The sequence below is a fragment of the Neovison vison genome, chromosome 14 (assembly GCF_020171115.1).
Source record: "Neovison vison isolate M4711 chromosome 14, ASM_NN_V1, whole genome shotgun sequence".
Classification (NCBI taxonomy): Eukaryota; Metazoa; Chordata; class Mammalia; order Carnivora; family Mustelidae; genus Neogale; species Neogale vison.
The window spans coordinates 19,399,886-19,427,348 of NC_058104.1; the positions used below are offsets into that span (position 1 = coordinate 19,399,886).

At 54.5% G+C, this 27,463-nt stretch overlaps 2 protein-coding genes across 5 annotated transcripts in view; one reads left to right on the top strand and one right to left on the bottom strand.

The window, feature by feature from the left end:
* Nucleotides 1-10,118, top strand: part of UBN1 (ubinuclein 1) — a 41,592-nt gene extending 31,474 nt beyond the window's left edge. The window contains exons 13-18 of one of the 4 annotated variants that reach the window (XM_044233896.1): nucleotides 1,109-1,159; nucleotides 1,255-1,297; nucleotides 2,656-3,972; nucleotides 5,192-5,435; nucleotides 5,725-5,814; nucleotides 7,877-10,118. In XM_044233896.1, coding sequence (XP_044089831.1) covers nucleotides 1,109-1,159; nucleotides 1,255-1,297; nucleotides 2,656-3,972; nucleotides 5,192-5,435; nucleotides 5,725-5,814; nucleotides 7,877-7,926 — 1,795 coding nt within the window. In that variant the 3' untranslated portion in view covers nucleotides 7,927-10,118. The remainder of the gene's footprint in view (nucleotides 1-1,108; nucleotides 1,160-1,254; nucleotides 1,298-2,655; nucleotides 3,973-5,191; nucleotides 5,436-5,724; nucleotides 5,815-7,876) is intronic. The other 3 variants (XM_044233898.1, XM_044233897.1, XM_044233899.1) reach the window with 3 other exon arrangements.
* A 150-nt stretch (nucleotides 10,119-10,268) lies between these two features.
* Nucleotides 10,269-27,463, bottom strand: part of PPL (periplakin) — a 44,014-nt gene continuing 26,819 nt past the window's right edge. Inside the window, exons 4-22 of the mRNA XM_044232688.1 lie at nucleotides 27,184-27,304; nucleotides 26,532-26,657; nucleotides 26,397-26,438; nucleotides 25,231-25,392; nucleotides 25,029-25,136; nucleotides 23,990-24,085; nucleotides 22,673-22,795; nucleotides 22,426-22,572; nucleotides 21,728-21,879; nucleotides 20,729-20,826; nucleotides 20,377-20,534; nucleotides 19,507-19,685; nucleotides 19,285-19,423; nucleotides 18,315-18,508; nucleotides 16,917-17,067; nucleotides 16,043-16,126; nucleotides 15,301-15,417; nucleotides 14,765-14,857; nucleotides 10,269-13,752 (exon numbers count right to left, since the gene is read on the bottom strand). Coding sequence (XP_044088623.1) covers nucleotides 11,089-13,752; nucleotides 14,765-14,857; nucleotides 15,301-15,417; nucleotides 16,043-16,126; nucleotides 16,917-17,067; nucleotides 18,315-18,508; nucleotides 19,285-19,423; nucleotides 19,507-19,685; nucleotides 20,377-20,534; nucleotides 20,729-20,826; nucleotides 21,728-21,879; nucleotides 22,426-22,572; nucleotides 22,673-22,795; nucleotides 23,990-24,085; nucleotides 25,029-25,136; nucleotides 25,231-25,392; nucleotides 26,397-26,438; nucleotides 26,532-26,657; nucleotides 27,184-27,304 — 4,954 coding nt within the window. The 3' untranslated portion in view covers nucleotides 10,269-11,088. The remainder of the gene's footprint in view (nucleotides 13,753-14,764; nucleotides 14,858-15,300; nucleotides 15,418-16,042; nucleotides 16,127-16,916; nucleotides 17,068-18,314; nucleotides 18,509-19,284; nucleotides 19,424-19,506; nucleotides 19,686-20,376; nucleotides 20,535-20,728; nucleotides 20,827-21,727; nucleotides 21,880-22,425; nucleotides 22,573-22,672; nucleotides 22,796-23,989; nucleotides 24,086-25,028; nucleotides 25,137-25,230; nucleotides 25,393-26,396; nucleotides 26,439-26,531; nucleotides 26,658-27,183; nucleotides 27,305-27,463) is intronic.

Genomic DNA, 27,463 nt, shown 5'->3' on the forward strand with positions numbered 1-27,463 from the left:
TATATGCAGTTGTTTTGTTGTGTTTTTTAATATCTGTCTCGTGAAAGTGGGAAAGTGAACAATGAAGGAGGGGGAAATGGCACCAGTTTTTCAAATCCCCTGGAAGTCACCTCAGCCAGAGGGGCAGGGATTTGCCACGGGGGGTGGTGTGGGGAGTGGGAGGGTGGACAGCAGTAGCTGCCCACCTCTTTGTCTGCATCTCTGTGATGAAAAGCAACAGTCAGAGCAGATATTCCTGCGACTTGGAGGACAGTGCATTTTTGCCCACCCTAGTTCTTGTAAGCTGCTTTGGGGACACATGTATGGCTGTCAGCCATGGGGCTGGGGACAGAAGGCTGCAACTGTGCTAAGAGCTGAAACTGATGACAGTTTACCTTCCAGGCCTTCCCCTGTAAGTTGTAAGGCTTCAGCACAGTCTAGAATTCCAAAGTAGTTATTCAGTTTTACGATTTACTTTTTTATTAGAGAGAGGGAAAGCTCAAGCATGTGAGGAAGAGAGGGGGAGAGACAGTCTTAAGCAGACTCTGCTTTGAGTCTGAACCAAAATCAAGAGTTGGACACTCAACCAAGCCACCAGACACCCCCAAAATTGTTTTAGTGCACTTGTTGTCCAAATGGGTAGACCATTCCTGCTGCTTCCTACTCCACCATCTTCCCAGAATCCAAATCATGGAGCCTTTCTTCATCTCTATTCCTTCTTTAGGTGTATTTGCTCTTTTCTTTACAGATTGAACATCTGAAACTGCAGAGAGGGACACAAAATTCTGTTGTTTCTGTGGAAAAAGACATGCTATGGTTATTCCACATTTAACTCTTGGAAGGAATGAGAATCAACAATAAGGAAAGCACTCCCGCCTTTGGCGGCAGAATCACTATGAGAAATTTTGGGGCAGAATCATAGCTTTTTGGGGTCACTCCCAGACTGTTTGCTTCCACGTGGCCAGTGCAGCCACTTTAGATTCTCTCACTAGGAATTAAACTCACCAGGTCACTGACATTTAAGGTCTTACAGCCATTGAGTACTAGGGATGGCAGGAAAGCTCTAGAAGCAGAGTGCCTGCCTTCAGGAGGTTTGCACAAACTGCCTAGTGTTCTCTGTCTGTTTCAGGACTCTGTTTAAGGAGAGCAGACGAGGCCATGGGCACTTGACATCAATCCTGTGAGTGTCTCTGTATTTTCTCTTCTCAGGGTGACTGTTACTTTGACCTCCTCTGTGGATTTCTAAACCTTTTCTGTGTTCATTCCTTTGAACAGGGCCAAGAAGAAAGTAATGGCCTCTTCTAAAATCAAGATGAAGGTGAGTTGGCAGTCAGATCACGTGCTGGTCTCCTTCCTCTCCAGCCGTGCGTATGGAACCTCTGAGTATGAAACTAGAGCCACTGATTGCACTTTGCTGGACTGGGGGACAGTCCTTCTGGATGGCACTTTTGAGACTGTCCAAGAGGCATCCTGGCCCACTGCGGGGGCCTGAGGTTGGCAGGGCACAGACCTGAGCTGGGCCACTTAGTACCTTCCAGCCTTAGTTCTAGGATACAGTACTCTCCTGGTCCGTTCCTGGGTTGGTGGTGGCGGTGGCGGTGGCAGTGGCAGCGGCCGCAGTGGTCGGATTTAAATGAGATCTGCCAAACAGCCCTCTGAGGAGTGAAGAGCCCCTGCTGATGTGAAGGTCTGACAATGTGGTGGTCCTCTTTCCGTGGATGAACACTGCTCGCCGGGTGCGGGTCCGCTCGCCGGGTGCGGGTCCGCTCGCCGGGTGCGGGTCCGCTCGCCGGGTGCGGGTCCGCTCGCCGGGTGCGGGTCCGCTCGCCGGGTGCGGGTTTGCCTGGAGCTGCACCGGGTGCGGGTTTGCCTGGAGCTGCACCAGAAGGGACAGGTGCTTTGTTGTGTTTGCCTGGCAGGAGATGGAACTAAAAACTATCTTGGGCATTACAGAAGCCTTTCAGTGTAGTAAAGATTGCTGTTTTACCAAAAATTTTAACAGCTCATGAAGCTTTACAGTGTCCTTAACCGTACGTAATAGTCCATGAGAATAAGCTGTGTAAATTCTGTATTCTACAGTATCTGTTGAGGTCCTACAGGGTCTCAAATGAACTGCATTAAGCACCTGGGATGTGAGTGCTCCGCAGCGCATAAACTAAAATTGGAAGCACCTGGGGTAAGAGGGATGAGATAGACCCTGTTCCCACTCCCATGACGGGACTTTTCCTTTGCACCCAGCTGAGGAGACATGCTGGAGAAGACCAAGGAGGAAAAGAAAGCTAAGGCAGTTCTCATGCCATGCATCATTTTCTGATTGCGGCTGGGAGTACCCCGAGACACTGTGAGGCCAGTAGGGGAACATCTCCTTGCTCGAGTCTTACACTTTTTCAGAAACCAAGAAGAGTTTCTCTGTGGGTGGATTGGTACCTAGCAAGAAGGTATGCTGGGTAAGCCCCGCCCCAGCCAGCCAGCCGGAAGCCAGAGTGGGTGAAGGAGATAAGCACTTTTAAGTCCAAGCAGGCATGGCAACCGTTCTCTTCCTGTCTTGTTTTGTGATTATGCAGGAAGGTCTGGTTCTTTTGGCCTTGTGGTGATCTCACATTTGTGTTCTCACCACAGGACCAGTGTTGGCACCTTTGGACATTTCTAAACATCAGGATTTCTCCTTTCCTTTAGGAATCATCTACTAAGCCTGATAAAAAGGTTTCCATCCCACCAGGCCAGATGGGCGGCCCCCTGGCTTTGCCTTCAGAACATGCGGGAGGCCTGAGCAGTGGGGCTGCAAACAGGGAGCACCCAACCCAGGCGTCTGGCAGTCTTGCTAATCCTGCTCCTATCAACCTGGAGGACTCATTGGATGGAGACTTGGTCCGTAATTCGGCCTCCTCCTTGGAGGTGGTGTCTAAGGAACTGGCTGGGCTGAGCAGCAGAGCAGGTGGGAGCTCTGAGTTCCCACTGCCGGCATCCTCAAAAGCCCCCGCGGAGAAGATGCTGGGTGTAGTGTGTTCAGAAGAGAAGAGGAACTTTGCGAAGCCCGGCCCTTCTGCCCCACCAGCCTCTAGTTCTCTGCAGTCTCCACTCAATTTTCTGGCTGAACAGGCTTTGGCACTGGGGCAGTCCTCTCAGGAGAAAAAACCAGAGAGCTCTGGCTACAAAGAGCTGTCCTGTCAGGCTACGCTCAGCAAGGGCCTGTCAGAAGTGCACCAGTCCAAAGCAAAGCACCACGGCTTGCCACGGACGTCTCACGCACCCCAAGCGGCACCTCCTGTGCCTGGCCCCCAGGTCAAAGTTTTTCATGCAGGCACTCAACAGCAGAAGAGCTTCACCCCTCCAGCTCCTTTTGTCAATAAGCTTCAGGGCCCAAAGCCTTCATCCCCGCAGTGCCATCGTTCCCTCCTCCAGCTTGTGAAGACAGCAACCAAAGGCCAGAGCTTCCATCCCTCCACGCCATCCTCTTCAGGAGGCACACCAGCCTCCAGCAGCAACTCTCATAAGACCCCAGCCTCATCTTCTACCGCCCTGAGCCATCCAGCAAAACAGCACTCAGCCGGCTCTTCAGGGCCATCTTACAAGAATAGTCCCTTTGCCAGCTCTGTCTCTAAACACGGGGTTTCTTCCGGCAGCTCTTCCTCTGGAGGAACATCAGTCCAGAGTTCTACTTCCGGGAACCTGCTCCCCGGTGTACAGCCTCCTTCTACAGGACAGTCTGCCAGCAGACCTGTCCCAGGCTCTGCAGTGAAAAAACCACCTGTTTCCCAGAAGCTGACCCTGGTGGCCCCTCCAGGTGGTCCAAATGGAGACTCCAGTGGTGGGACCCAGGGAGTGGCAAAGCTACTGACTTCTTCCCTAAAATCCAGCGCGGTTAGCAGCGTGACATCGTCTACCTCCTTGCCAGTGAGTGTCCTGGCACAGCAGCCCGCCCCTCGTGGGTCTTGTGGACAGGGCCGCTTGCCTTGCCCTGCTCGGAGAGTGAGATCTGACACTGAAGGTCAGGTAGGAACAGTGAGCCCAAAGATTGGAAGGAGGACTGGGCTTCCTGTTTTCAGGTCTTTCCTTTTCTTTTTCTGGTGTAGGAATCCCAGGAGAGCCTGAAACTTCTCCTGAGGATGAGCAGAGGGAAAGGACTGGTTTGCAGGGATGCTATGATCGTGGGTAGTATAGAACAAGCCATATAATTCCTTTCATTTTTCATGGCCTCCTACTTATCCATCTCTCCAAACAACTAAATGAAAATGCTGTCACCTCTCAGGTCATCAGCTTTGTGGAGATGTTCAAGCCCCAGGAAAAGTGATTCTTTTGGTTGGATTTTAAAGGATTCTGCAGGTCAGACAAAGGCATTTTGACAGAATGCAGCGGTTAATGAGGGTTGCCTGTGGGTAATCACAAGAAGTTTGGATGCAGGGTGGGACATGGGAGAGAGCATGTTTTCATTTTTCCAATATATGTTTTCATTCAAAATGAAATTTGAACTTCAGTCAAATGTTTTCATTTTTCCAATATATAAAAAGGTTATGTGGTTTAAAAACAGAACTGTAGAAAGGTTTGAGGCAAGTTGTTAACTGCCTCTGTCTTGTCCTACCTCCCCTGCGAGGTGACTATATTTCTTAGGTCTGTGTTTTCCCTGTTTCTTTCTAAAAACAAAGATCAATACATAAAAATATATATGTATATGGGTTTGTTTGTTTGTTTTTTGAAGATTTTATTTATTTGACAGATCACAAGTAGGCAGAGAGGCAGGCAGAAAGAGGGGCGGGTGGGGTGGGGGGAAACAGGCTCCCTCCTGAGCAGAGAGCCCGAAGTGGGGCTCAATCCCAGGACCCTGGGATCATGACCTGAGCCGAAGGCAGAGGCTTTAACTCACGAGCCACCCAGGTGCCCCAATATATGTGTATATTTTATGTATATAAGTGTGGACACACCAGTGTTTGTATATGCTTACGTCTGTTGATGTCTACGGAAGATACCCTTTCTTCCTTGCACAAAGGAGGCATACTTAATACCCAGCTTTTCAAGTGAACACTGTCCTAGGAGCCATTCCACACCAGTTCAGAGACTGTCCTCTTCATTTCCTCTGAGGCGGCAGAGCACAGGGCACCTTCATAAGGGGTGGTCTGTGGGTGGGTCCCCGCCCTGCACGTCCATTACCAGCCTTGGTCTGTGCGTGAGCTGCGGACAGAGCTGGAATTCTGACCATGCCGTGTTTCCTCCCCAGAAAGGAACGAGTGGGGCTGTGCTGCTGGCCAGCTCCTCGCCCTTAAATCTGCTGTCTGCATCCTACAAGTCTGGCAGCCCGAAACTGCCCGGAGCCATGAACTCCAACTCCCTGGGGATCATCTCCCAGTTTCCCCTCCACGTGCTCTCCTTCAGCGCCGAGTCCTCTGCCAAAGCAGGGGTTTCCAAGGATGCCATCGTCACGGGTCCTGCCCCTGGGACATTCCACCACGGCCTCAACCATAGTAAGTGTTGCTTTCCTCTCTCCTCATGCTGGAGGGACAGAAGGTTCCCCAGTGCCTGTGCTGTGATGAACTGATGAGTTCTGTTGTCATGTGCTGGGTTCCTGTGTTTGTCTGGTGTGCGACCATGGGCAGCGTTCCTGGGAACCATGCCGAGCACCCCCTCCCCTTGGTGTTCTCACCCAGAACTGGTCCAGTAGGTTGTCTGGGCTCTCGACCACCGAAGCAGCTTTTCTGTTCTTGTCTTCAATGTGTGTGTTTTGTTCTTTTCTCCCCTCCTGTTTTCTCTCAGGTCTCCTGGCTGGCTTGCACTCCAGCCCACCCCGTGCAGCGCCTCTCCCACACGCTGCCGTGTCTACCCACATCCCGCAGAGTCTGCCAGGTAATTGCCAGGTGATCAGAGTGCCATGCATCCCATATGCCATTGTGCTCCCCACCTTTAGATGCCTTATATGCTGCCAGAGAGTTCAGTGTCTTCAGCTTGTTGTTACTATGTTGTCCTGGTTTGTCCTTCAAGGCTGTGGCTCTTTGGGTACTCACTGACTTAGGCTTCCACTTTGAAATTTCCTCTCGTTCCCCACTTCAAACTGCTACTGGGTCCCCCTTACCTGCTGTGATCACAGGGGGGGTTGCAATGTCCTGTGTTCGAGGCTGGGGAATCCCTTAGCTAAAGTAGGTACTCACATCAGTGCTAATATCCAAGGGCTAATTGGGGCACAGAAAGGCCTTTACATTTAAACTGCTGCACCTTTCATGTGCTGCCAGCTAAACTTTAAGTGAAAGGGAGAGCCCAAACAGCAGCAAGGTGACAGGGGCTAGGTCTTAGGAGGGACCCTAACCTGTGATGCTACCATATGTGCCAGAGAGGAGGATCTTCCAGTTAAGTTCAGGGTGAAGGCAGCTGTTAGGGAACACAGCAGGACCCAGGACAGCTTTTTTTTTTTTTGGGGGGGGGGGACAACATTCTTTTTCCTGCTTCTCATCTCTGTAGATCAGTAGATTTCAGAAAGGGGTTGGGTATTGCTGTGAGAAGGCAGCATAGATGTCCCAGCTGGCACCTTCACAGTGAGTGATGGGCCTTGCCCTGTGCTGGAACATCATTCTTTTTTTTTTTTTTTTAAGATTTTATTTATTCATCTGACAGAGATCACAAGTAGGCAGAGAGGCAGGCAGAGAGAGAGAGGAGGAAGCAGGCTCCCCGCCGAGCAGAAAGCCCAATGTGGGGCTCGATCCCAGGATTCTGGGATCATGACCCGAGCTGAAGGCAGAGGCCCCAACCCACTGAGCCACCCAGGCGCCCCTGGAACATGATTCTTCAAGACACCTAATGGGATGCTGGTGGGAAGCCTCCCGGGATCTTGGTTCTGGCCTACTGCTCTTCTTACTACTCTAGACCTGCTCCAGAGAGGACCAGGGAGGCTGCGTCAGTCCCGGCACAGCCATTCTTCAGGAAGCTGAGCCTGGGTAGCCCTGGTGCACAGGTGCTGGGCTGGGAGTGAGACAGGGAGCTTGCCTGGCTAGACATGCCTGTGGCCGACAACTCCCAAGTCTGGGTCTGTCTCCAGATTTGCTGTGGGTCTCTGGCCCCTGTGTCCCGAGGCTGATGCATTCCTGGCGAACGCCAGAGGCTGTCTGGGCATAAGAATGGATTGACAATTGTCAAGATGAAAATTTTGCTTCTTTAGAGGAAGGAACCAAGGTGCTAAGCCTGTATGAACAGTGACTCCCTTTTCCACTAGAGAAGCTGTAGCTCAGTGGACTTAACTCCGCAAACTGGTGGCTGCAGGATAACATGGGGGTGGGTCACAGAGCCACCTGGGTGAGAGTGTGTGGTTCGAAAGATGGCAGGCACTGCCTCTGCTTGATTTCAGGCATGTCACACTTTCAAACAGAAACAAAATAATTGAAGAGCCATTGGAAACATGACTGTTGGCCTGTGGTATTTTCAACAGCCAAAGGAAAGCACTTTATTAGACCATCTCTATCTCTTTTAGCCCTTCTTCACGTTGGAGGATTATACTGAGTGGTTGTAAATGAAAAGCTGCCTGCTTATTCCAGCTGTGTGACTGTGTCTGCTTTGCTTTCTTTCTCATGCAGACTCAGAATGCTAGCGCCTTTGAACTTGTCTTTGTAGGGCCTGAGGGGTTTACTGGTGAGAGCGCTCCTTGCTGCTTAGGCGGAGTCCCGCGTGCCAGGGGGTGGTGGTGGCTGGGAATGCGAGCGGCTCTGGCACAGAGCTCAGGGTGCCGTGCACACCGGAGCGGCTGCAAGTGACTGTGCCCTCCATCTCTGCCATGGGATTTTGGGCTCATTGAAGCCTTAGAACACACAACATTCGGAGGCTTTTGCTATCTGAGTGAGCTCCTTGAGGTTTTGTTCTTGCCACCCTTTTAAGGGAATCAGAGATCCTGAAAGACTTGTGTTTTTTGCTTACTCTTTTCCAGACGCTTCTCAGCTTCATGGAAAGGGGCCCGGTGTACCACGGAAATTATGACGTTTTCAGAGGAGAGGCCCAGCTCACTTATGTCTGAGCAGAAGCTGAACAAGTAGGTCTCAGAAACTGGATAATCGCTATGCTCGTTCTGCCGATTGGTTTTCTTCTGGAGAAGGTGTGAGTGCTAAGTGGAGCGTCTCTTGGCACTGTGATGTGCCTTCTGTTAGGGGAGCAGCCCTGGGCTTCTCCGGAGGCACTGACTGGCCTGGTGCTCCGGGCTCCGTGGCTCCGTGGCTGTGTCGTGGACAATCGTTGGAGGGGCAGCTCTGGGCTAGGGCGCGCGCTGGGTCATGTACGATGCTATGGTGTCAGGGCGGAGCAGTTGGCACACATGCTTTAAATCCGCCTGACCCCTGGCATTTGGTCAGAGTAGCTCCTGGTGCCCTCGGGCTCCGGGACTCCTGGCGACAGCAGGATCCCTGAGTGGTCATGATGTCCATCCCATCCTCAGGCTGTGTGCTCAACAGGACAAAAACCCCAGCTCATACACAGCTGGGAGACTTACCTTGTTTTTTTTAGAAAAATACTCAGAACATCTAACGTGTGCTCATCACGGTGGGGGCCAGCTTCTCTGCTGAACATGACAATGAAGCTCTTTCAGAGAAAAGACCTTTGTAGATTCAACAGTTGTGACAGGATTTTTAAAGACACTTATTTTGGTCCAGATTTCGTCATTACCATTAACGCATTGGATAGAATGGGACTGCTTTGCGCATGTCGTATTATAGTAAGACATAATTCCAGTGCCTTTTTGGTGGAGCAGAATTAGACACACGTCCATTCAGCCCTCTGAGTGGATCTCAGATGAAGACTTTTTTAAAAGATATGTCTGTATTTAAGACATAGCCAGTTTGAGTTTTTTACAGTTGCACATCATAATCTGTGCCGTCCTGACTTGAAGGTCATCTGGGCCCCCAAATCCCAGGTCCCAATACAGCCAGGGCCCCCATTTTGTTTTTTCCAAGTTCATACAGGTGGACTGCAGAGCCCCAAAGCCCTTCATCTCTTGGAGGGCCAAGGATATGAGGGGTTCCAAGTCTCAAGACATTCCAGTTTGTTTTATTTAGAAACCGTTCTCAGGCAGAGCTGCAGGAACAGACCTTTGTGAAGCGTCTGCCATGTAGAAACAGGCCTCGCCGTCCCGGAGCGCTTCCGGCAGCAGGGCTGTGCGTTGACCTAAGGGTGGTGCCCCCATGAGCTTGGCGAGCGCGTCAGAGACAGACTAGGACCGCGACCCGGAGCGCACTCAGCCCATGGCTGCTTCACAAGGATGGGGAGGGCATTTGCCTGTCCTGTGAAGTATGTGCCACGAGGGTGTCTGAACTGACTGCTTCGGCTAAGTGATTGCAAATACGGAGAGTTCTCCGCCTCCTCAGAATGTGCGCCTGTGTGGAGACACAGGCCGCGCTCTTGGTTCCTGCCTTCCAGGGTACAGTGCTCAGTAACTCCCAGTTCATGCAGAGCTTTGCCTGGTTGCTAACGGAGCAACACCTCTGTCAGCTGTCCAGCTAGGCCTCTGCTGTTTGGTTTTCTTTCCTCCCCTCCACCACCCCCCCCCTTTTTTTTTTTAAATAACATAAGAACCAACATGTGTTTCACATCGGGCTAGAGTGGATTCTTTCCCTTCATTATATCTATTTTTTGCAACTTGGGTTTCCAGTTTGTTTACAGAATAGTCTTAGGTAGTAGCAAAAGAGCCAAAGAAGAGATTTGTATTGCTGAGCTCAGAGCCGCGCAGAGGCCGCCCGTGAACACTGAGCAGTGGGAACTCTCCAGACTTCTCCACCCGAGAACACCCGAGGTCCCTTCCCTGCAGCGCTCCCTCCTCCCCATGTACCATTGAGTGTGCAGCTGGAGCAGAGTACCCTCATTTTTAGGAATCTAGTGATGCCTCTTGCCTCAGGGAAACGTTTCTTTGATGGGGAGTTTATGAGATTTCTTTTTCTTGTTTATGCTTTATTTGTGGTAATGAAAGAGTGAATGACTTTCACAGCCATGGCCGGGCAGACCGGCAGGCAGAGCGGGCTCCGGGGCCGGGGGCTGCGGGGCTGCCCTCGGTGCGGCCAGCTGCTCCTGAGGTGTGAGAGGGGCTGTGGCTTTTGTGCGGCGCGACTTTGTTGGTGTGGGGGGTGGTGTGGAAATTGTTAATCTTGTATAAAGCAACTCAATAAATTGTTTCAAGGTTTCCAGAACATTGTTTCTCATTCTCTTTACCTTTTTTGCAACTAATTCTTCTTCCCCTAGGAGCTGGTAGATGAGGAATATTCATTTTGGCCAAAAGCCAAGAGGGAGCAAGGGAAATAATAAACCTCACGTGCAAAAGAAGACGACACACTACGGAGTTAGAATGAAGCCACCAGGTTTTTATTTTTGCACTATAAATAGAGTTCCCTAGTCCCATTTTCTTACATAATACACGAGATAACAGAGAACCTAAAATTCTTTTGGTGAAAAATCAAGTGTATAGTTAGTATACCTAAATACCAGTGAGCTGGTAAGAAGACTTGTAAGGCACTGAAACTAAGGCTAACAGCAACGCAGTTCTTTATGAAAATACTTTAACTTCAGAACCACAACACCTTATCTGATGGTACATTTTCCTGGGACAGTCTGGCTGACAGTTTACCTTCACTCGAGCACTGAAGACCAGGCGTTGTTCTGGTTTCTTTGCAGCTTTTCTGGCCTAGAACCTGGATCTCTCTCACCAGGAGGCCGCTGACAGAAAGTCTGCTGTCAGCCAGAACCCAGAGGGGGCATGTGAATGCAGGTCAGCAGCCCTGAGGGGCCCAGTCCTTTGATGTAGGGAAAGGTGTCAGGGAGGGAGGCCTTTTTGCCTGAGAGTCTCCCTACCTGGGGTGTGAAAGCCGGTCCTTGGAGTGGGTTTGCCTGTTGCAGTTGTCATGTGCTTTAGTAGTTTTTCGGATTGCTTCCAGATGTCACACGAGGAGACTACTGATGGAGGTATGTAGGAAAAGGGACAGAAGAGGGGCATCGTGGTTGTCTGATCATCAGAGGATGAAGTGGTCCCTCCCCCAGGTTGAGGGACAGCGAGGGCTTGGGGGATGTGCTCAGCTCTGCACAGGTCAGCAGCCCGCACAGGGCCAGGGAGAAGACACAATGGTACGGGGTAGGTTTCTGAGAAGACGGAGGGCCAGGCTGTGCCTATTTCTGCCCAGACACCAGGACAGCCAGCTCCTGGATGGACATTTCCTTGTTGACGTAGCGGTCGTACTGAGCTGGGGTCAGCCTTCCTTTCTGCAGAGCCTCTTCGATGGAGAACTTCCTGCCGGACTTCCTGTCGTGGATCACGGAGGACTCTCCAGTAGGGCCCTTCACTGATATTTCCTCCCAGTCACACTCTTGGCTCCGGAGTTTGACAAACATGTTCCAGTCGATGAGACCGGCCCGGTGGGCTTCCTCCGGGGACAGCTCCCGGCCCGTGTCAGGGTCGATGACCACAATGGAGCGCCGCAGGTGGTTCTCCCTCTGCTCCCTCTTGACGGCCACGGAGCCCAGGCGCTTCTGCAGCTCATCGATCTCGAGGTCTTTGTCTTTGGAGAGCCTCTTGAGGTCGTCCAGTTCTCTCTCCAGGGACCACAGTCTGGAGTCCAGGTTCGTTCCTGAGTCCGCCATCGTCATGTTTCTCAGGTCTCGTGTTTCTGTTGACGCCATTTCAATTTCTGACTGAAGCCGCCGGGTCTCGAGCTGTAGGCTCTGCCGCTCCAGCTGCAGCCTGTGGTTCTCTTCCCTCAGGAAGTCCAGCTCCTTGGAGGACTTGGAGTTGTAGAACTCCAGCTCTGACAGCTTGGCTTCCAGCCGGCTCACCTCCGCATCCAGGTCCCTCTTGCTCCGGCTCTCCTCCTCCAGGCTGCTCTTGAGCTTCCGGATCTCTTGCTCCGTGTCGCCCTTGTCCACCTGGATGCTTTCGGAGAAGACCACCTTCTCCTTGACCTCCATCTGCTCCAGGCTCACTAGCTTCTTCTTCAGGGTCTCCAGCTCGCTCTCCAGGACCTGCCGCCGGTGCCGCTCTTCCTCCAGCTGGACCTGGAGCAGAGAGTGTTCTCTGGCCTGCTGGGGGTCCTGCTGCAGCACCACCTTCTGCTTGAGGGTCACCTTCTCCCGGGCCTCCCCCTCCTCCTTCTCCAGGTCGGCCAGCCGCTGCTTCAGGCGCTGCACCTCCAGCTCGGCCTCCCTGCGCGCCTGCCTCTCGCGTTCCAACTCCTCCAGCTGCCGCTCGAGCTCTGCGCGCCTGCGCTGCAGCCGCCGCAGCTCCCCACGGAGGTTGTCGATCTGGCGCAGCTCCACATCGATGCTCTCGGTGAAGGCATTCACCTCCGCGCGCAGGCTGGGCTCCTCCTCGTACCTGACCACCTCCTGCTGGACCACCTTCTCCTTCACCTGGGACAGCTCCTCCTCCTTCTCCCTGACCTTCTCCTCCTGGGAGGCCCTCTCCCTTTCCAGATCCACCTGTTTCTTCTGTTCCTCTGACAGCCTGGCGCGCAAGGACTGCACTTCCTCTTTGGTCTGGGGATCTTCCTGGAACTGGAGGATCTCCTGGACCACCTCCTTGGTCTGCACCTGGGGTTTGGTGTCCTTCAGGGACTGGATCTCTTGCTTCAGCTGGTAGATTTCCAAATCACACCTTTCAATGAGTCTCGTCTTGTCCACAATCTCCTCCCGAAGCCTCTGAAGCTCCTTCTCCATCTCAGGGTCGGTCTTGTACTTGATGACTTCCTTCGTCACCTCCTTGACCTCTACCTGGGGGCCCCGCCTCCGAAGTGCCTCCAGCTCGCTCTGGTAGCTCTTCAGCTGCTCCTCAGCTGCCCGGTACTTGCGCTCCTGCTCCACGAGCTCCAGGCGGAGGTCGGCCACTTCCCTCTCGGCCTCGGGGTCCGGCCGCACGATTTCCCGCACCTTCTCCTGCACCAGCACTCGGGCGTTTTCCTCCTCCAAGGCCCAAATCTTGCGGAGCAGCTCTGTCTTCTCCCTCTGGTTGGCGCGAGCCTTGGCCTCCTCATCCTCATACTGGCGTTTGAGGTCGCTGACTTCCCTCTCGGTCGCCACATCCTTTTCCACCTTGAGCACCTCCTTCACAGTGATCTTGCCCTCAGCCATGGCCCGCTCCTTCTCCAGCCTCTTGAGCTTGTCCTGCAGGAAGGTCAGTTCCTCCTCGCATTCCTCCCGGAGCTTGCCCTCCCGCCGCTGGGCCTCCTGCAACTGCCGGTACTCCGCCTCCAGCTGGGGGTCGCTCTGCAGCTTCACCACCTCCTTCTCGGTGACCTTCTCCTGCGCCCGGTTCTTCTCCTCGGCCAGGGCCGCGACACGCTGCTGCAGGAGAGCCACCTCCGCTTCCCGGGTGCCTTTCTGCCGCCGCAGCTCCTCCAGCTCCTCCCTCAGCTTCAGGACTTCGTCCGCCTGGGCTCTGTCCGGCTCGATGCGCAGCACCTCCTTGACCACGTACTCCTGCCCCCCGTCCCCCGTCTCTTGCTCCAGCACACGCAGCCGCCGCCGCAGCGCCTCCAGCTCCTCCTGCAGCTGCCGGTTCTTGTGCTGCTCCTCGCCCAGGCTCTGCTGCATCTGCTGGAGGCTCTCCTCCAGGGCAGGGTCTGGCACCTTCTTCAGCACTTCCTTCTTCACCACCGCTTCCTGGGGGCTCCGCTGCTTCAGAGTCTGGATTTCTTCCTGAGCGCTCTTGACCTCCTTCTCCAGCTGCTGCCGCCGCTCTATCTCCTCATCCAGCTCCTTTTGAACCTTCCACGTCTCATCCACTGTGGAGCCCGGTGCGTTTCCTTGCAGGCTTTCATGGCTCGCTCCCACCTCCGGCTGCTGAGGAGGAGAAGACAGTGCGTGGTTATAGCCGGACGCTCTGCCCAGCCCGTTCCCACCTGGTCCGAGAGCACCTCGGTCACCTATGATGAACAGGTCAGACTGGTGGTCCCGTGACCCCCAAGGCTCTCTCGGTGCCAAGGTCACTGGAGTTCTAGGGTTACTTTTGAAAATGGTAAAAACAAGTGTTTTTTAATTTTTTTTTAAAGATTTTATTTATTTATTTGACAGAGAGAGATCACAAGTAGGCAGAGAGGCAGGCAGAGAGAGAGGAGGAAGTAGACTCCCTGCTGAGCAGAGAGCCCGATGCGGGGCTCAATCCCAGGACCCTGAGATCATGACCTGAGCCGAAGGCAGCGGCTTAGCCCACTGAGCCACCCAGGCACCTCAAAACAAGTGGTTTTTTTTAAGTGATAAAGTAGTTTTCAGCCAAAGAGCATGAAGTGAAACTATACCCTGCTACCTGCCTCTGGTCATGTTCCCAGAGGCTGTGGGGCGTCTTGGAGACGTGCATCTGTCCCGCACAGATGGCTGTCCCCCGTTCTGCACTTAGTAGGGACAGCGAATTCCACACATTTTCCACTGTGTGGCCAGACAGACGCAGGCTTCTGAAAATACACGACGTGCTCCTGGGCACTCAGCACGTGTTCGGTGGATGGCACACTTGTCGCATTCGTGTCAGCAGAGGCATTGGAGGGGGCTGGTACTTGGCCTTGTGATATCCAGCCACATTAGCAAGGGACACTGCTACCAGCTCACAGACTGTTTCTTGGAAACAGAAGGAGCCTTATTTCTCACCTGCTGGCATAGTGTTGAGCAAAATGTCTTACTAAGGGGGGTGCCTAGGGGGCTCAGTGGGTTGAACAGCTGACTTTTAATTTCGGCTTAGGTGGTCTTCTCGGGGTCGTGGGATCGGGCTTCGAGCTGTGTGAGGAGTCTGCTTGGGATTCTCTCTCCCCTTCTCCTCTGCCTTAAAAGAAAATCTTTTAAAAAATCTAAGAACATCCATTACCTGTCTCAGGAGACTCAGAGCAAACTCCAGATTCTGCAGCCTCTGTCTGTTGATGGCGTTAACTTCTGTGAACTTGGCAGCAAGAGCCGCTTCCTACAGGAGAGAGTCAGCAAACAGGAGTCAACAGGCTAAGCCAGAGTGAGCTGGACAGTGTTTGCAAAAGTCTGAAATTTGGGGACAGTGGGTGGCTTCTGGCCTCTTGCTGCCTGGAGCTGGACTGTAGTCTGAGCTGGTGGAAAAACTGGATTTAGAGGGAGAAGCCTAAGTCCCTGCCTCTGTGCCCCAATGTTCTTGTGTGTAGAAGGAGTATCCACCCTCCGTCCATGTGTACTCAGGAAGGGTAAAGTGGGAGCCTCCCGAATGCACGGCTCTGGCCCAGATACCTCCAGCAGCCTTTCCAGGTAGATCAGCTTTCCTGCCCGAGAACAAGTTCATTATCTTTTCTTACTGAGCATGTTAGCTCCCAGGAGGGCTTCTCAGGCCAGTTTCCCTATTGGGTGTCCATCTCCGAGGCCCCGGCAGCCCGCAGAGCTTACCTCTTCCCTCACTTTGGCAGCAGGGGACTGGAGCCTGGCTCTCTTGCTCACATGGCTGCTCCTTCCATTCTCCAGATCAAGAAGGGACCTTAGCTTCTCTGCTTCTAACTCGTAGTCCTGGGTGAGAGAGAGATGGGGCAGGGGGGCAAGGGCAGTGGAGTCTGAACCATCGTGCCCCTCGCAGCAGCCGGCAGAGGTCTGCGCAGCTGTGTCACCTGCCAGGAGGTTGTGAGAACCATTGATCCACCAGCAGCACCGGGCTGTGTCCCTGAACAACCTAGGACACAACCAAAAGTGCCCGCACTTGCCCCTCGCGCCCCCACACAGCTGTCCCTCCGTCCCCGAGCGTGGCACTCTGCTGTGGCGCCGTAGCCATTTCTCACCCCGGTGCCTCCTGATCCTCCTCCTCGGTCAGTGTGGTCACTCTAATCCAGCAAGTAGGGGAAGGAGAACGCGCCTGGCCGCTTCTCTGCTGCCTGCCATTTCGGGGATTTCTAGTTTCTCTTTTGCTTTTGTAAATAATGCTGTTAGAGTGATTTTGTTTATCTTCCATTGTCGTTTTTTGGTAATTTTCCCCTTGAGGATAAATTCTCCCTGTGTACTGCTCTGAGCAGTAGAAATCCCTTTTCTGGAAGTGTCTGATAGCCCCCTGTTGTCCCCAAGGTCATGCCGGTTGACAGGAGGCCCGCCGGGCCCTGCCCAGGGTGTCCCTGTGCAGCGCACCTGGCAGGAAGAGGCTCACCTTGACAGCTTGCTGGTACTGCTGGGAGTGTGCGCAGACTGTGTGGACTTCCTCCTCCCTTCTTGCTATCTCATCTAGCAGGTTCTGTAAAACAACAGAGACTTTAAACATCAAATTGGAAAAAAGAAAAAACAAAAAAACCAGCTTGACAGAGGAGTTAGATTCCTTAAATCTGACATTCTTCTGTAGTACAAAGTATAATGAATGGCTTCCTTGTGTACAGCTGTTTGTCACAGAAAACAGCTCTCCAGCCCTATGAAGAAGGGCCAGGGGGAGAATAGTGTTTGCCCGGAAACCAGTGTTTATTGAGTACTTTGGGACGTCAGGCACTGTTCTCCTACCTTGCTTGCATTATCTCATTTAATCTTCCAGCCGCCCTGTGAGGGAAGCACCATCACCCTCTCCAGTGGAGGAGGACACCAAGGCACAGGGAGGTTCAGTGACTTGCCCATGGGGACACAGCTCTTAGGAGTAGAATGTGGCTTTGAATCTAGGCTGTTGGGGTCCCATGTCCCTTGTCCCTGAGTCCAAGATTGCTGCCTTCCAAGGAACCAGGACTCTGAATTCTGGACACGGACGGGACCTTTCACCACAAGCGTTCCCCTTATGGAACTATGACCGTTTGCTGAGTCAGCCACCCTGCTCGGACGGTCTACGCTGGGCCAGGCCCTGTGCTGGGCACCGAGGAAGGAGTGAGACTGCTCTCGTTCTCATAGTTAGGTTCTGGGGCCAGGCAGGGCCAAGGTCCCTTGAGGACACAGCTCTGCCAGGCCTTTGCCCTCCTCCTATTGGGGAAGGCGGCAGCCACTGCCTGGGTCCCCTCCGAGCCCCCCGTGCCACTATAGGCCTATGAACACAGAAGCAGCTGCCCTACCTTCTGATTCTTTAGCTTGGTCTCCATCTGGCTGAGGCTGTCTGTCTCCTGGGGCTCATAGCTGGGGATGTGGGACAAGAATTGGAGCACGTGGTCGCAGCCGCTGCGGTAGTCCTCATACGCAGCCTTGGCGCTCTGCAGGCTCTGGGCCCTATTGAGACAAAGCCCATCAGGCCTCTGCCACCATCAGTGGGTGCTGCCTATACTTTTTCAAAGAAGTTCTCTCCACTCACTGTTTACAAGCAGGGGGGATCAAGTATAATCCAAAAAAACCTAGACACTCCCCAAAAAGAGGGTGGTTAATGAAATTATGGAATGTTAACTTGGAATACACTGCAGCCTCTGTCAAGGACAGGTAGGTCCAGGCATACTGACCGGCAGAGATGCCCGTGGGGTATTATAGGACCTCAGTAACCCACAAGTCCAAGGAGAAGCCCCTGGAGATGCTAGGAAACCTGAACTTAACTATAAATAAAAACATTAACATTTGTGGGATGCAGCAAAAGCCATGTTTATAGGGAAATACACAATTTTCAGTGCTTTTATTGGAAAAGGAGGAAGCGCTCAACAATGGAGAAAAAATAAAGCAAATTAAAGCTAATACCAGCAAGAAATGGTTAAGAACAGATGCCACTGGAAGAGGAGACAGAACAGGAGAGAAAAGGACTAAAACCAAAGCTAGTTCCTTGAAATGGTTGGTGAATTGATGAGCCTCCCCATGGTCAGGAAGGTCAGGAAGGAAAAAGAATACGTAAATAAAATGAGAAAAGGTAAAACATCAGGAACAAGGGGAGGACATCCCATCAGGTCCTGGAAGCAATGAAAGAATAATGTTATTAGGGACAATTTTATGTTAGTCGATTGACCCACTTGAGGAGATGGACAGATTCCTTGAAAGACACAAGCTCTCGGACCTGCTCCAAAAATGAGATGACCCAGAATAACCGGATACCTAGTAACAAGGTTGAATTTGTGAAAATCTCACACACCGATAACAAATGACTCACAGGCCTGCATGGCTTCTCCACTGGTGAATGCTACCAAGCATTTAAGTAAGCAGGATCAGTTCTATACTAGTTCCTTGGGAGAGGAGAACAGGAGAGATCCCACCTACTGGCGCCTGACACCAACAAAGCGGAGAGGAAAAAGCAGGACGCAGTGTGTATTGTCATCCGTGTTCCACACCTGCCCCAGCTCCTCAGCATTCTTGGAAGGGAACACAAAGTGGTAGCCATGCTTCTCTTGAACAGGGGCTGGTTGTTACAATCGCCTTGACTTTTTTAGTTTGTACATGTATTATTGCTTTTCTCAAAAAGAAACTCTAGAAAATAAGCAGCCTTCAGCAGCCTCAGTGCAGACCAGCTAAGCGGGGGCTGCAGCCTGCCCGAGGCTCCTCACCTGAGCTCAGCTTGCTGGCGGAGGTTGTCTGATCGCTGGCCCAGCTTGAGCACCTCGGCCTCCTGGCGCTCCAGGTCCGGGCAGTGCTCCTGGAAGCGGCTGGCCAAGGAGCTGGAGCACTGCTTGGCTGCCTGCAGGTTCCGCTCCACCTCAGCGAGGAGGGCCTTCTGGGCCTGCAGCTCGGAGGCCAGGGTCTGCCGGGGCGGAGAGGCAGGTGGCGGGTGCTGTGGCTGGAGCTTCCAGGGCCAGGGCAGCGCTGCCCCAACTGCTGGGGGCCTTCTGCCTTGGCAGATAGGTAAGCCTGGGTGTGGGAAGGGACTAGGGCTTTGACTCTGTGTTTCTTCTTAAACTTGGTTGTGGTTTCTGCAATGCTGGGTTTCATCACAACACAATCTGGAAAACCTGACCTCTAAAAACCCTGCATTTGGCAGCGCGTGCCCTGTGACATCGCACTGGGACCAGAATGACCGGCTGCTCTCCCTCCAGTTGTGAGGCCTCGGGCCTGAGGTGAGGATCCCCGCAGGAGAACGGGTGTGTGAATGAGGGGCCTCCCGAGGGCTGGAGTGCCCACGGGCGACAGGCAGGCAGACACGCCGAGCAGCCCAGGGGCAACGGGGCAGAGAAAGCGGGCGCTAGGGCTGGAGGCAGCGGCCGCTCCGTGGCTGCAGACCTGCTCCAAGAGCATGCCGGCCCAGGGGCCAGATCTGCTTGTCCGGGGACACTGGAAATCGGGGTGGTTGACGTGGATACTTTTAAATCCAGGCTCCTGATTTCCTCAAGCCCCACGAGCAGTTGGGACTCGTGCCATAGGCCTCCTATTTGCAGTTTCTGACCTGGCACCCCGCAGCCTTTCAGACCCTGCAGACCTGCTGCCCCCGTACTCAGGGCCTCCGTCCCCATCTGTTCAGAGGCAGGGGGTCGGGGAGCACGTGGGGAGAAAGGTCGCGAGACCCCGGGTCCCCAAACTTACCGCCAGCTCCTGCCTCTTGCTGTCTAGGGCGCGGCCACTCTCAGGTACTGTGTCGTCCTGGGTCAGCTGCTTCTCGTAGGTGGCCAGCACCTCCCAGCCCTGCTGCAGACTCTTCTCTAGGCGGTTGGCCACATCCACTCTGAGGACACGGGTCAGGAGTGAGGGGTGCCCGCCTGGCCCCAAAACCCCACCCAACCTCCCCACTGCCCGTCTGCCACCCACTTCTCCTGGGCCAAGTCCAGCAGCTGCACTAGGCGCTCATATTTGCGGTTGGTGTCCTCCACCCGGGTCTTCAGCAAAGGGGTGGTGCCGCTGCCCGGGAGGGCCTGCACGAATTCCTCGCACTCGGCTGTGCTGCGCACCTTCTCGGGCTCGATCCGCCGCAGCTCATTGGTGATGTTCTGTGGGGACCAAAGTCCCTGGAGTTGGCCACAGTCCAGCAGCCTCCTACCCTCTAGGGGTTTCATGGGACAGAGGAAGCTGCTGGGGAAGCCTGGGCCCTCCCTGGGGAGCCAGCCCCCAAAGAGCGTCCCCCGGAATTCTGGCACGGTGGAGTGACGGAAATTTAACAGGTAATTATCAAGCAACTGCTCTTCTGTAGACATCATGTGAATGATCTCCGTCTTTGGGGGCCACCCCATGAGGTGGGTACCTTTCCTCTCCCCATTCACAGGTGACTGTAACTCCCAACTAGCTCAGGAAGAGATGTGGGGGGGCTTGGCCATGACCCGCCCCTGTGCCTGTCCTCCTCTGGCCTTGAATGCTTCTAAACACACTGAGGCCCCGGCTTGAAGAGCAGGTCTGCAGTCAAGCAGCCAGCAAGCAGCTCTCATTTTGAAGCTGCGGTCGCCATGCCTGGCAGCCTCCCACCTGGCGGGTTACTGGTGTGATCTGTACTGCCGTGAGCCAGCAGGTGACGAGCCATGTGGAGGCAGCATGAGCCTCGCTTGCCCTTTGTCCTGGGGCTGTGTTGGGGGTTCTGGGGCTCAGGCACCTCCTCGGTCATCAGCCTAGAACAGCGCCCTTCACTGCCATCACTCAGGACTAATGGTTACATGGGACAGGCTGGTCCCGGGACCAGCCTGGCAGTACCTTAAGGTCCTTGGCCCGTTCGGCGCTGTCCTGCACAGCCCGGCCCTGCTCCAGCGGCGGCCGTAGGATCGCTGTGATAGCCTTCTCCTGCCGGTCTAGATCTCTGGCCACCTTGTCCAAGCCAGCCAGCAGATGCCGCCCTTGAAGATCAGAGGCATCTGCCAGAAGGAAATCAGAGTCAGGTGGCAGTGGGGAGCCAGAGGGGGGCCTTGTGGCACAGGGAGAGGACATAGCCCAGCCTCCCCCACCCCTGTCCTGCCTGTCTCCTGCCATCCCATCTGCAGCACAGACCTGGTGTCCATCCCCTCCTCCCTGTCCACCCAGAGCCCTGGACCGTGGCCCCAGCACCCACCTCCAGGATTCTCTGCCTTCAGCACCTCATGCCGCTGCTGGAGTGCACTCCTGCTCCTGGCTGCCTTCTGCCGCACGCTCCGGTACTGGCTGCCCAAGCTGTGAGTGCAAAAACCGGCTGGGGTCCAGGGCCAGCGCACCCATGGGGCCCCAGACCGTGGCTGGCCAAATGGCCCAGGGGAGTCACCAGGCCTATCAAAATGCTTTGAGAAGTCAAAACCTGGTACACGTGAGAAGTTTGCTATAATGCTATTCTTTCTTTACTTCTGGGTTCAGGTAGGCCAGCCCTTCTCTTCTTCATAACCAGTTTTACTACCTAAAATTCTTTGTTCCTTTGTCTTTCCCACCAAGATGTTACTCCTGAGGTAGCAGTACACAGCAGGTGCTCAATAAACACTTGCTGAATGAATACACGACAGCATTGAGTCACTCACTGAACAGAGGAGTTGCTGGGTACTTACTCTGCACCAGGTACTGAATGAACAAGGCCCTGGAGACAGCAAATCTCAAAGAGCCCCTCCTGACCATGTGACTATCATGCACAGCATTCTAATAAACGGCAGTTACAGGCAGGGGTAGAAGGTGCTTGAGCCAGGGTGGAGGGTGACTGGACAGTCAGGGGAGGCTTCACAGAAGAAGTGACCATGGAGCTGTCTTAATTCAAGAGGCCTGAGCCAACCAGGCCTGGAGTAAACATCCAGAGGGAATGGCATATGCAAAGGCCCAGAGGTAGGCGTCCAAGCAGAGGGAAGAGCCTATGCAAAGACCCAGAAGCACTTGAAGAGCAAGCGCGGACTGTGCCTGCAGCCTGATACTGACATTTGGCAAGTCAACCTGCCAGTGGGGTCTGCTCCTGTCCCACTTGAGCCCCCAAGGGGGTGCAGGTATGGGGTGTCAGTTGCCTCCTGAAGCTGGGTCAGGATGCCCAGGGCTGTGAGTAGGGCCCGAGGGGCCCAGCGGGTGGTGCTAGCCCTTGCCAGCCCCGTCCTTTGCCCCATACCTGTCCGCCAGAGCCAGGGCCTCGGGGTCAGTCGGGGGGATCACGAAGCAGACGGCGGGGGCAGTCAGCTTATTCCCTGCGCTGTCCGTGAGGTCCCAGCTCTCCCCATTGTTGCTCTGCAGGGTGTAGCTGTAGCCCCGTGAGATCAGGCCCTGGCAGGGGCAGGCTGGTCAGAGGGCACGGAGAGACCTGCCCTGGCCAGTGACCAGGAGCCCTATCATCATCACACCCCAGCCTCCCAAACCTTAGCCCCTCTCTCTGACCCTCCCCAAGACATTTCGCTGTAGAGTGTAGGGAGGGTCCAGCTGCAGGCAGACATGTGGGATCTGATGTTTCAACACCCACTTGGATTTTCCTTTGAGGAGCCGCCCCCACCCTCACCAGCCCCTGACTGCTCAGGGTGGGCATGTGACTCAGGCCTGGCCAATGTGAACGGCATCTGGAGCCACAGTGACTGGTTTAGGTAGGACACAGGACTCAGTTGATAGAACAGAGGTCAGGGCAGCTGGTGGAACACTGCGGGGGCGGGGGTGGCAGAGAGTGACCCCCAACTGCAGGGATGAACAGAGGTTCCCTAAAAACATTGTGTGAGGCCCTGCATCCAGCTTTGTCACTCCTAAGGCTCCTCAATCACCTGAAAGGGGCAGATCTGGGCCCAGCCTGTCTGTGGCACCCAGGGCACCTGGGCAGCAACTCACCTGGTCACCCTCAAAGTCACAGAGCGCCTCCACGGGGATGGGCTTGAGCGGGGTCTCCCGGCGGTACTTGAGGGGCACAACCTGCTGGCCTCGCTTCTGCAGGCCCCGCACCACATGCTCGTACTTGTCCAGAGCCTTCTCCTGGTCCTGAATGCAGCAGGGGGAGGGCCCAGGTGAGACCACCCACTCCCCCAGGTGGGAGCTGCAGGGAGGGGTGCGGGAGGCCCTGGCTGGGCCCATCACTCACGTCCAGCTCCCGCAGCAGCAACTCAATCTGGTACTGGTCCTTGAAGTCGGGGTTGTACTTCTGGTTCAGGTCCGAGTCCACCTTGTGCAACAGGTCCTGGGCATCCTTCATGTCTTTGTGGAACTAGCGGGGAGACCAGACGGTCCTATCACGGACAGGAAATGAGTAGGACACAGCCGATCCTGGCTGTGGCTTCAAGCCCACCCCTAGGCAGGGGTGGGCAACCCCAGTCACACTGAATCCACAGGCTCACACCCTCAACCCTCCCTGGCTGGCTTCTGGGGGCCTCTTGGGCCAGGTGCCTTCCTGCCAAGCCGCACGCAACCTTTAGGACATTTTAAGCGTTCATACATATGTACTGTTAAAGCTTTCTTTCCTATTTCATTCCTCTCTTTGAGCTAGGGACACCCTGATTTCATGCCACACTTTTCAAAGTCTTGATACACGGAACACAGCCTCCCACTTTGTTCTCGAAAGTTCTCTTGGCCATTCCTTAGTCCATCAACTCTGGAATCCCTCAGCTCTCTCCTGGGCTGTAACAGTGAATGGGACCCTGAGGCCCCTGTGAAGCTCATAGACCAGCGGGGTCCACACACTGAACCAGCAGTTACACGAATGTCACCTGAGTTCGAGTCCCCATTCCTAAAGATCAGGCGACCACCCCTTGTTAAAAATACACATTCCTGTGGAAACCAGCTAGTATCCACCAATGAAGAATGGGTAAACACAATGTGGTCTGTCTATACAATGGACTAGGATTCGGCCACAAAAGGGAATGATTCATGCCATGCCTCGAAAACATCAGGGTCAAGTGAAAGCAGCCAGACACCAAAGACCACAAAAGCTGTGAGTCCCCCTTCATAAAACGTGGAGTAGGAAAATGCATAGAGAAAGATAGGTTAGAGGTTACCAGGGGCTGGGGGTCGGAGGAGGGAGAGAGTAGGGAGTAATTGTTTCATGGGTACAGAGTTCTTGTTCGGGATGATAGAAAAGTTCTGTAAACCTTCCCAAGGTTAAGGCTGCACAACACTGCATCATGCTCATAAAAATAGCTAAAATGGTAAATATCCTATTCTATATGTTTTACCAAAATGAAAACCCCACACTCCTTCGTGGGCCCCACAATGACCTATGAAATCAGATTCTCCAGCCCTGGCCTCCAAGGAAGACAGACAAGGGCCTGGCAAGCTCAGGGGCACAGCCATGTATGCTGTCAAAAGCATGGGCATGGGGAGGCTTGGGACGGCAGCCCCGTGAGGCCCCTGGAGGAGGCCCTGAGGGGTTTCCATCAGTGATCCTCTGGGGTTGACGGGGTACCTGGTGGTAGTCTTCCATGTACTTCAGGTGACTCTCCTCACAGATGAGCAGGTTCAGGTACTCCTTCCAGTCTGCATGCACGGCCTCCATGTGTGCCTGCCAAGAGAAGGGGGCAGGGAATAGGTCACTGCTTGGCAGGTGTGTGGGATGCCCAAGGAGGAATGGCAAGATTCTGGAGCAGAAAATGATGGGGGAGGGGGCACCTGGCATCTTCCTGAAGGTGGCCCCCTCAGAGGCAGCCAGCCTCTTTCCAGGCATGGGAAGGAGAAACGGGACATGTTGAGGAGCCAAGCAGGATTGCCATGTACAGGTACTTGGGTTGTGCACTGCACAAGGGACAAGCAGGGGCTGCATCTCCCCAAAGGGGTGTATTTTAAAAATTCATACAAAGGCATCCCTCCCCTCCCTAAATTCATTTCCACCCAGAACTCAGAATGTGACTTTATTTGGAAACAGGATCCTTGCAGATATAGTTAGGGATCTCAAGAGGAAATCATTCTAGATTTAGCATGGGCCCTAAGGTCCAATGATTGATATTCTTATAAGAAAAGGAGATGACATACAGAGACACATAGGGGAGAAGGTTATCTGAAGACAGAGGCAGAGATGCAAGTGATGCAGCCCCAGGACAAGGAATGCCACAGACTGCTGACGACCTCTAGAAGCCAGGAGGCAAGGAAGGATTCTGTTCTAGAATATTCAGAGGAAACAAGCCTGTCAACATCTTGATTTCAAACCTTTGGCCTTCAGACTGAGAGAAAGTTTCTGGTGTTTAAAGGCACCAAGTTTGCAGTCACTGGTCACGGCAGCCCTAGGAAACTATTACAGGTACCATATGGCTTTCAGAAGTCCAGGGGCCAAGGGATGAGATAATGAAAGAAGACAGAGTCAGACAGAGGAAGGAAAGACAGCGAAATGGAGAGACAGACAAGGATGCAGGACCCCCATCTTGGGGGCTGCCTGGGTCCAGGTGGCTCACAGCAGAGGCTGGCCTGAGGCCACCCTGGAGGAGGCAGCCCCCTGCCCAGGGCACACGCACCTCTATGGAGTTCCTCCCAGGGTGCTCGGCGGCCAGCAACTGGTCACCCTCGCTGTGCAGCTTGTTAATTCTCTCCTCTTTGGCCTCCAGGTTCCGGTTGATGAAATTCTGTAGCGGGGGCAGGGGAGGAGGCTCAGCGCCCAGCTGGTGGCCCTGTGCTCCCCATCAGCCCTGCCCTGACACCCCAGGCCCCCAGGCCCACCTCATACTGGCGCCGGCGGCTGGGGTAGTCGAGGTTGCGGTCACTCCAGTCATACTGCATGCGGCCCTTGGCCTGCTGGTCCAGCCAGTACAGCTCGTTGGTGCAGCGCTGCATGTAATCCTGCAGCGTGCTCAGGTGCTGCTGGCGAGCCTGCGATGCCGCCTGCAGGGGGCCGGCGGGGGGCGGGTGGCAAGGACAGGGCTGAAGCCTCCTTCAACCCTCCCCCTCGGGCTGGCTCTGGCTGGTGTGTGGAAAGCCCAGCTCCACACTTCCCTGCTGGACCGCCTTGGTCAAGTCACCTGACCCTCCAAAGCGCATTTGCTCACTCAGCAACCGTCTATGGCACAGGTACTAAGTGCCGGGCTCCGCTCCAGGCCCTGGGCATGGAGCAGTGAGCCAGACAGACAAAACCCACAGGGAACAGTCTAGGGAGACTCGCGTTTCCTCACGCGCACAACAGGGATGACAACAGCACTGATCTCATAGGGTACAAAGACTATCAAACGGTGGCTCAGTGGGCTGTGTGTCTGCCTTCGGCTCAGGTCATAATCTCGGGCGCTGGGATCAAGCCCCACAGAGCCCCATATCGGGCTCTCTACGCAGTGGGGAGCCTGCTTCTCCCTCTCCTTGTACTCTCTCTGTCTCTCTGTGTCAGATAAATAAAATCCTTTAAAAAAGGCGCCTGGGTGGCTCAGTGGGTTAAGCCTCTGCCTTCGGCTCAGGTCATGATCTCAGGGTCCTGGGATCGAGCCCCGCATCGGGCTCTCTGCTCAGCAGGGAGCCTGCTTCCTCCTCTCTGCCTGCCTCTCTGCCTACTTGTGATCTCTGTCTGTCAAATAAATCAATAAAATCTTAATGCATTCCTTAAAGGCTTTGAAAAGATAACTAGAATACACTTGCTTATAAAGCGCATGGCATTGTACCTGGCACACACCCGGTGCTTAGTAAAGAAGAAAGACGCAGACGGCAGGATGGGCTGTATCCAGGGGACCTATTAGGGCTTTCCACAAGCACAAACTGGGACACCTCTTAGGTGGGGGCCCGGGGTACAATCTTCCCACTCAGCCACTTTCATTCTTGTTGAAACGTTCACCGCACACGCTTCCCGTGCTCCCATCTCTGGTTTCCCACCCCCTCCTACCCCATTTCCCAGCGGGGCTTCTCACCAGCAGTTTCTGGTACTTGGCCTGGAGTTCGCTGTTCTGCTCCTGTGGACAGAGCCAGGGGCAGGGGTCAAGGCAGGGCTGCAGGTGTGAGCCCCTCTCCCCCAGGGGCCAGGCCCCCAACACAACCACACGTACCTTGCCCCCATCTTTGCCCAGGTGGGGCCCGATGGCCTTGACCTCATTGTGGAAGATATTGTGCTGTTCCACCTGGTGGTCCACCAGCGGCAGGTCCGTCCCAAAGCTCTGGCTGCTCAGTTTGTCCTAGGAGGGTGGGCGAGGAGGCAGCCCGCGAACGGTAGGTGAGGCCCTGGGACGTGCAGCCCACCCACCCCAACGGCCAAGAAGGGAGCCCAGAGATGTGGGAAGTGACGGTCACCTTTACCGCCGCACCTACATGTGTCATCTCACTGTAACCTCAGAGGCCCCCACAACTGTCATTTCCATTTCACGGATGGGGAAATGGAGGCCTGGTCAGGGGAGTCGCTTGCCCAGGTCACATCACTAAGAGACGACTGCTGGCCCAAGCAGCCGGCCAGAAATCCGGCCGCTCCTCCTAACCTGCCCGGGACCCCAACAACCAGGCTTGGAGAGCAATCCCAGGAGGGTCCCAGTCTCCACCACGTCTGCTGGGTGACACTGGGCTGGGTGCTACACCTCTCTGAGCTTTGCCGTCTGCGCTGACGCAGCCACTGAGAAATGTTGGGGACGTGACCCTCCGCAGGGCAGGACTGTGGTACCCATGAAATGGTGGGGTCGTCCCTGCACACGGCTGAAGCCGGGGCCGTACCAGCTTCTCATCCACCAGCGCCGCCCAGTTGACCTGCGGGTCGACCTCCTTCACCACCAGGTTGTAGATCTGCTTGTGTTTCCCACGGAGGCTGGTCACGCGCTCCTTCAGCTGACGGATGCTGGGCAGGGAGAGTGGCCAACCTGGTTAGTGGGGCCGGTTGGCAGGCCCACTACCCACGCCCCTTCCCCCAGGAGGGGCCTCCCACCCCAGACACTGGCCTGGGGCTTTCTGCTCAGGGGCTTGGAAGGACGGGGACCAGGGCCTTGGGTTCCAGACC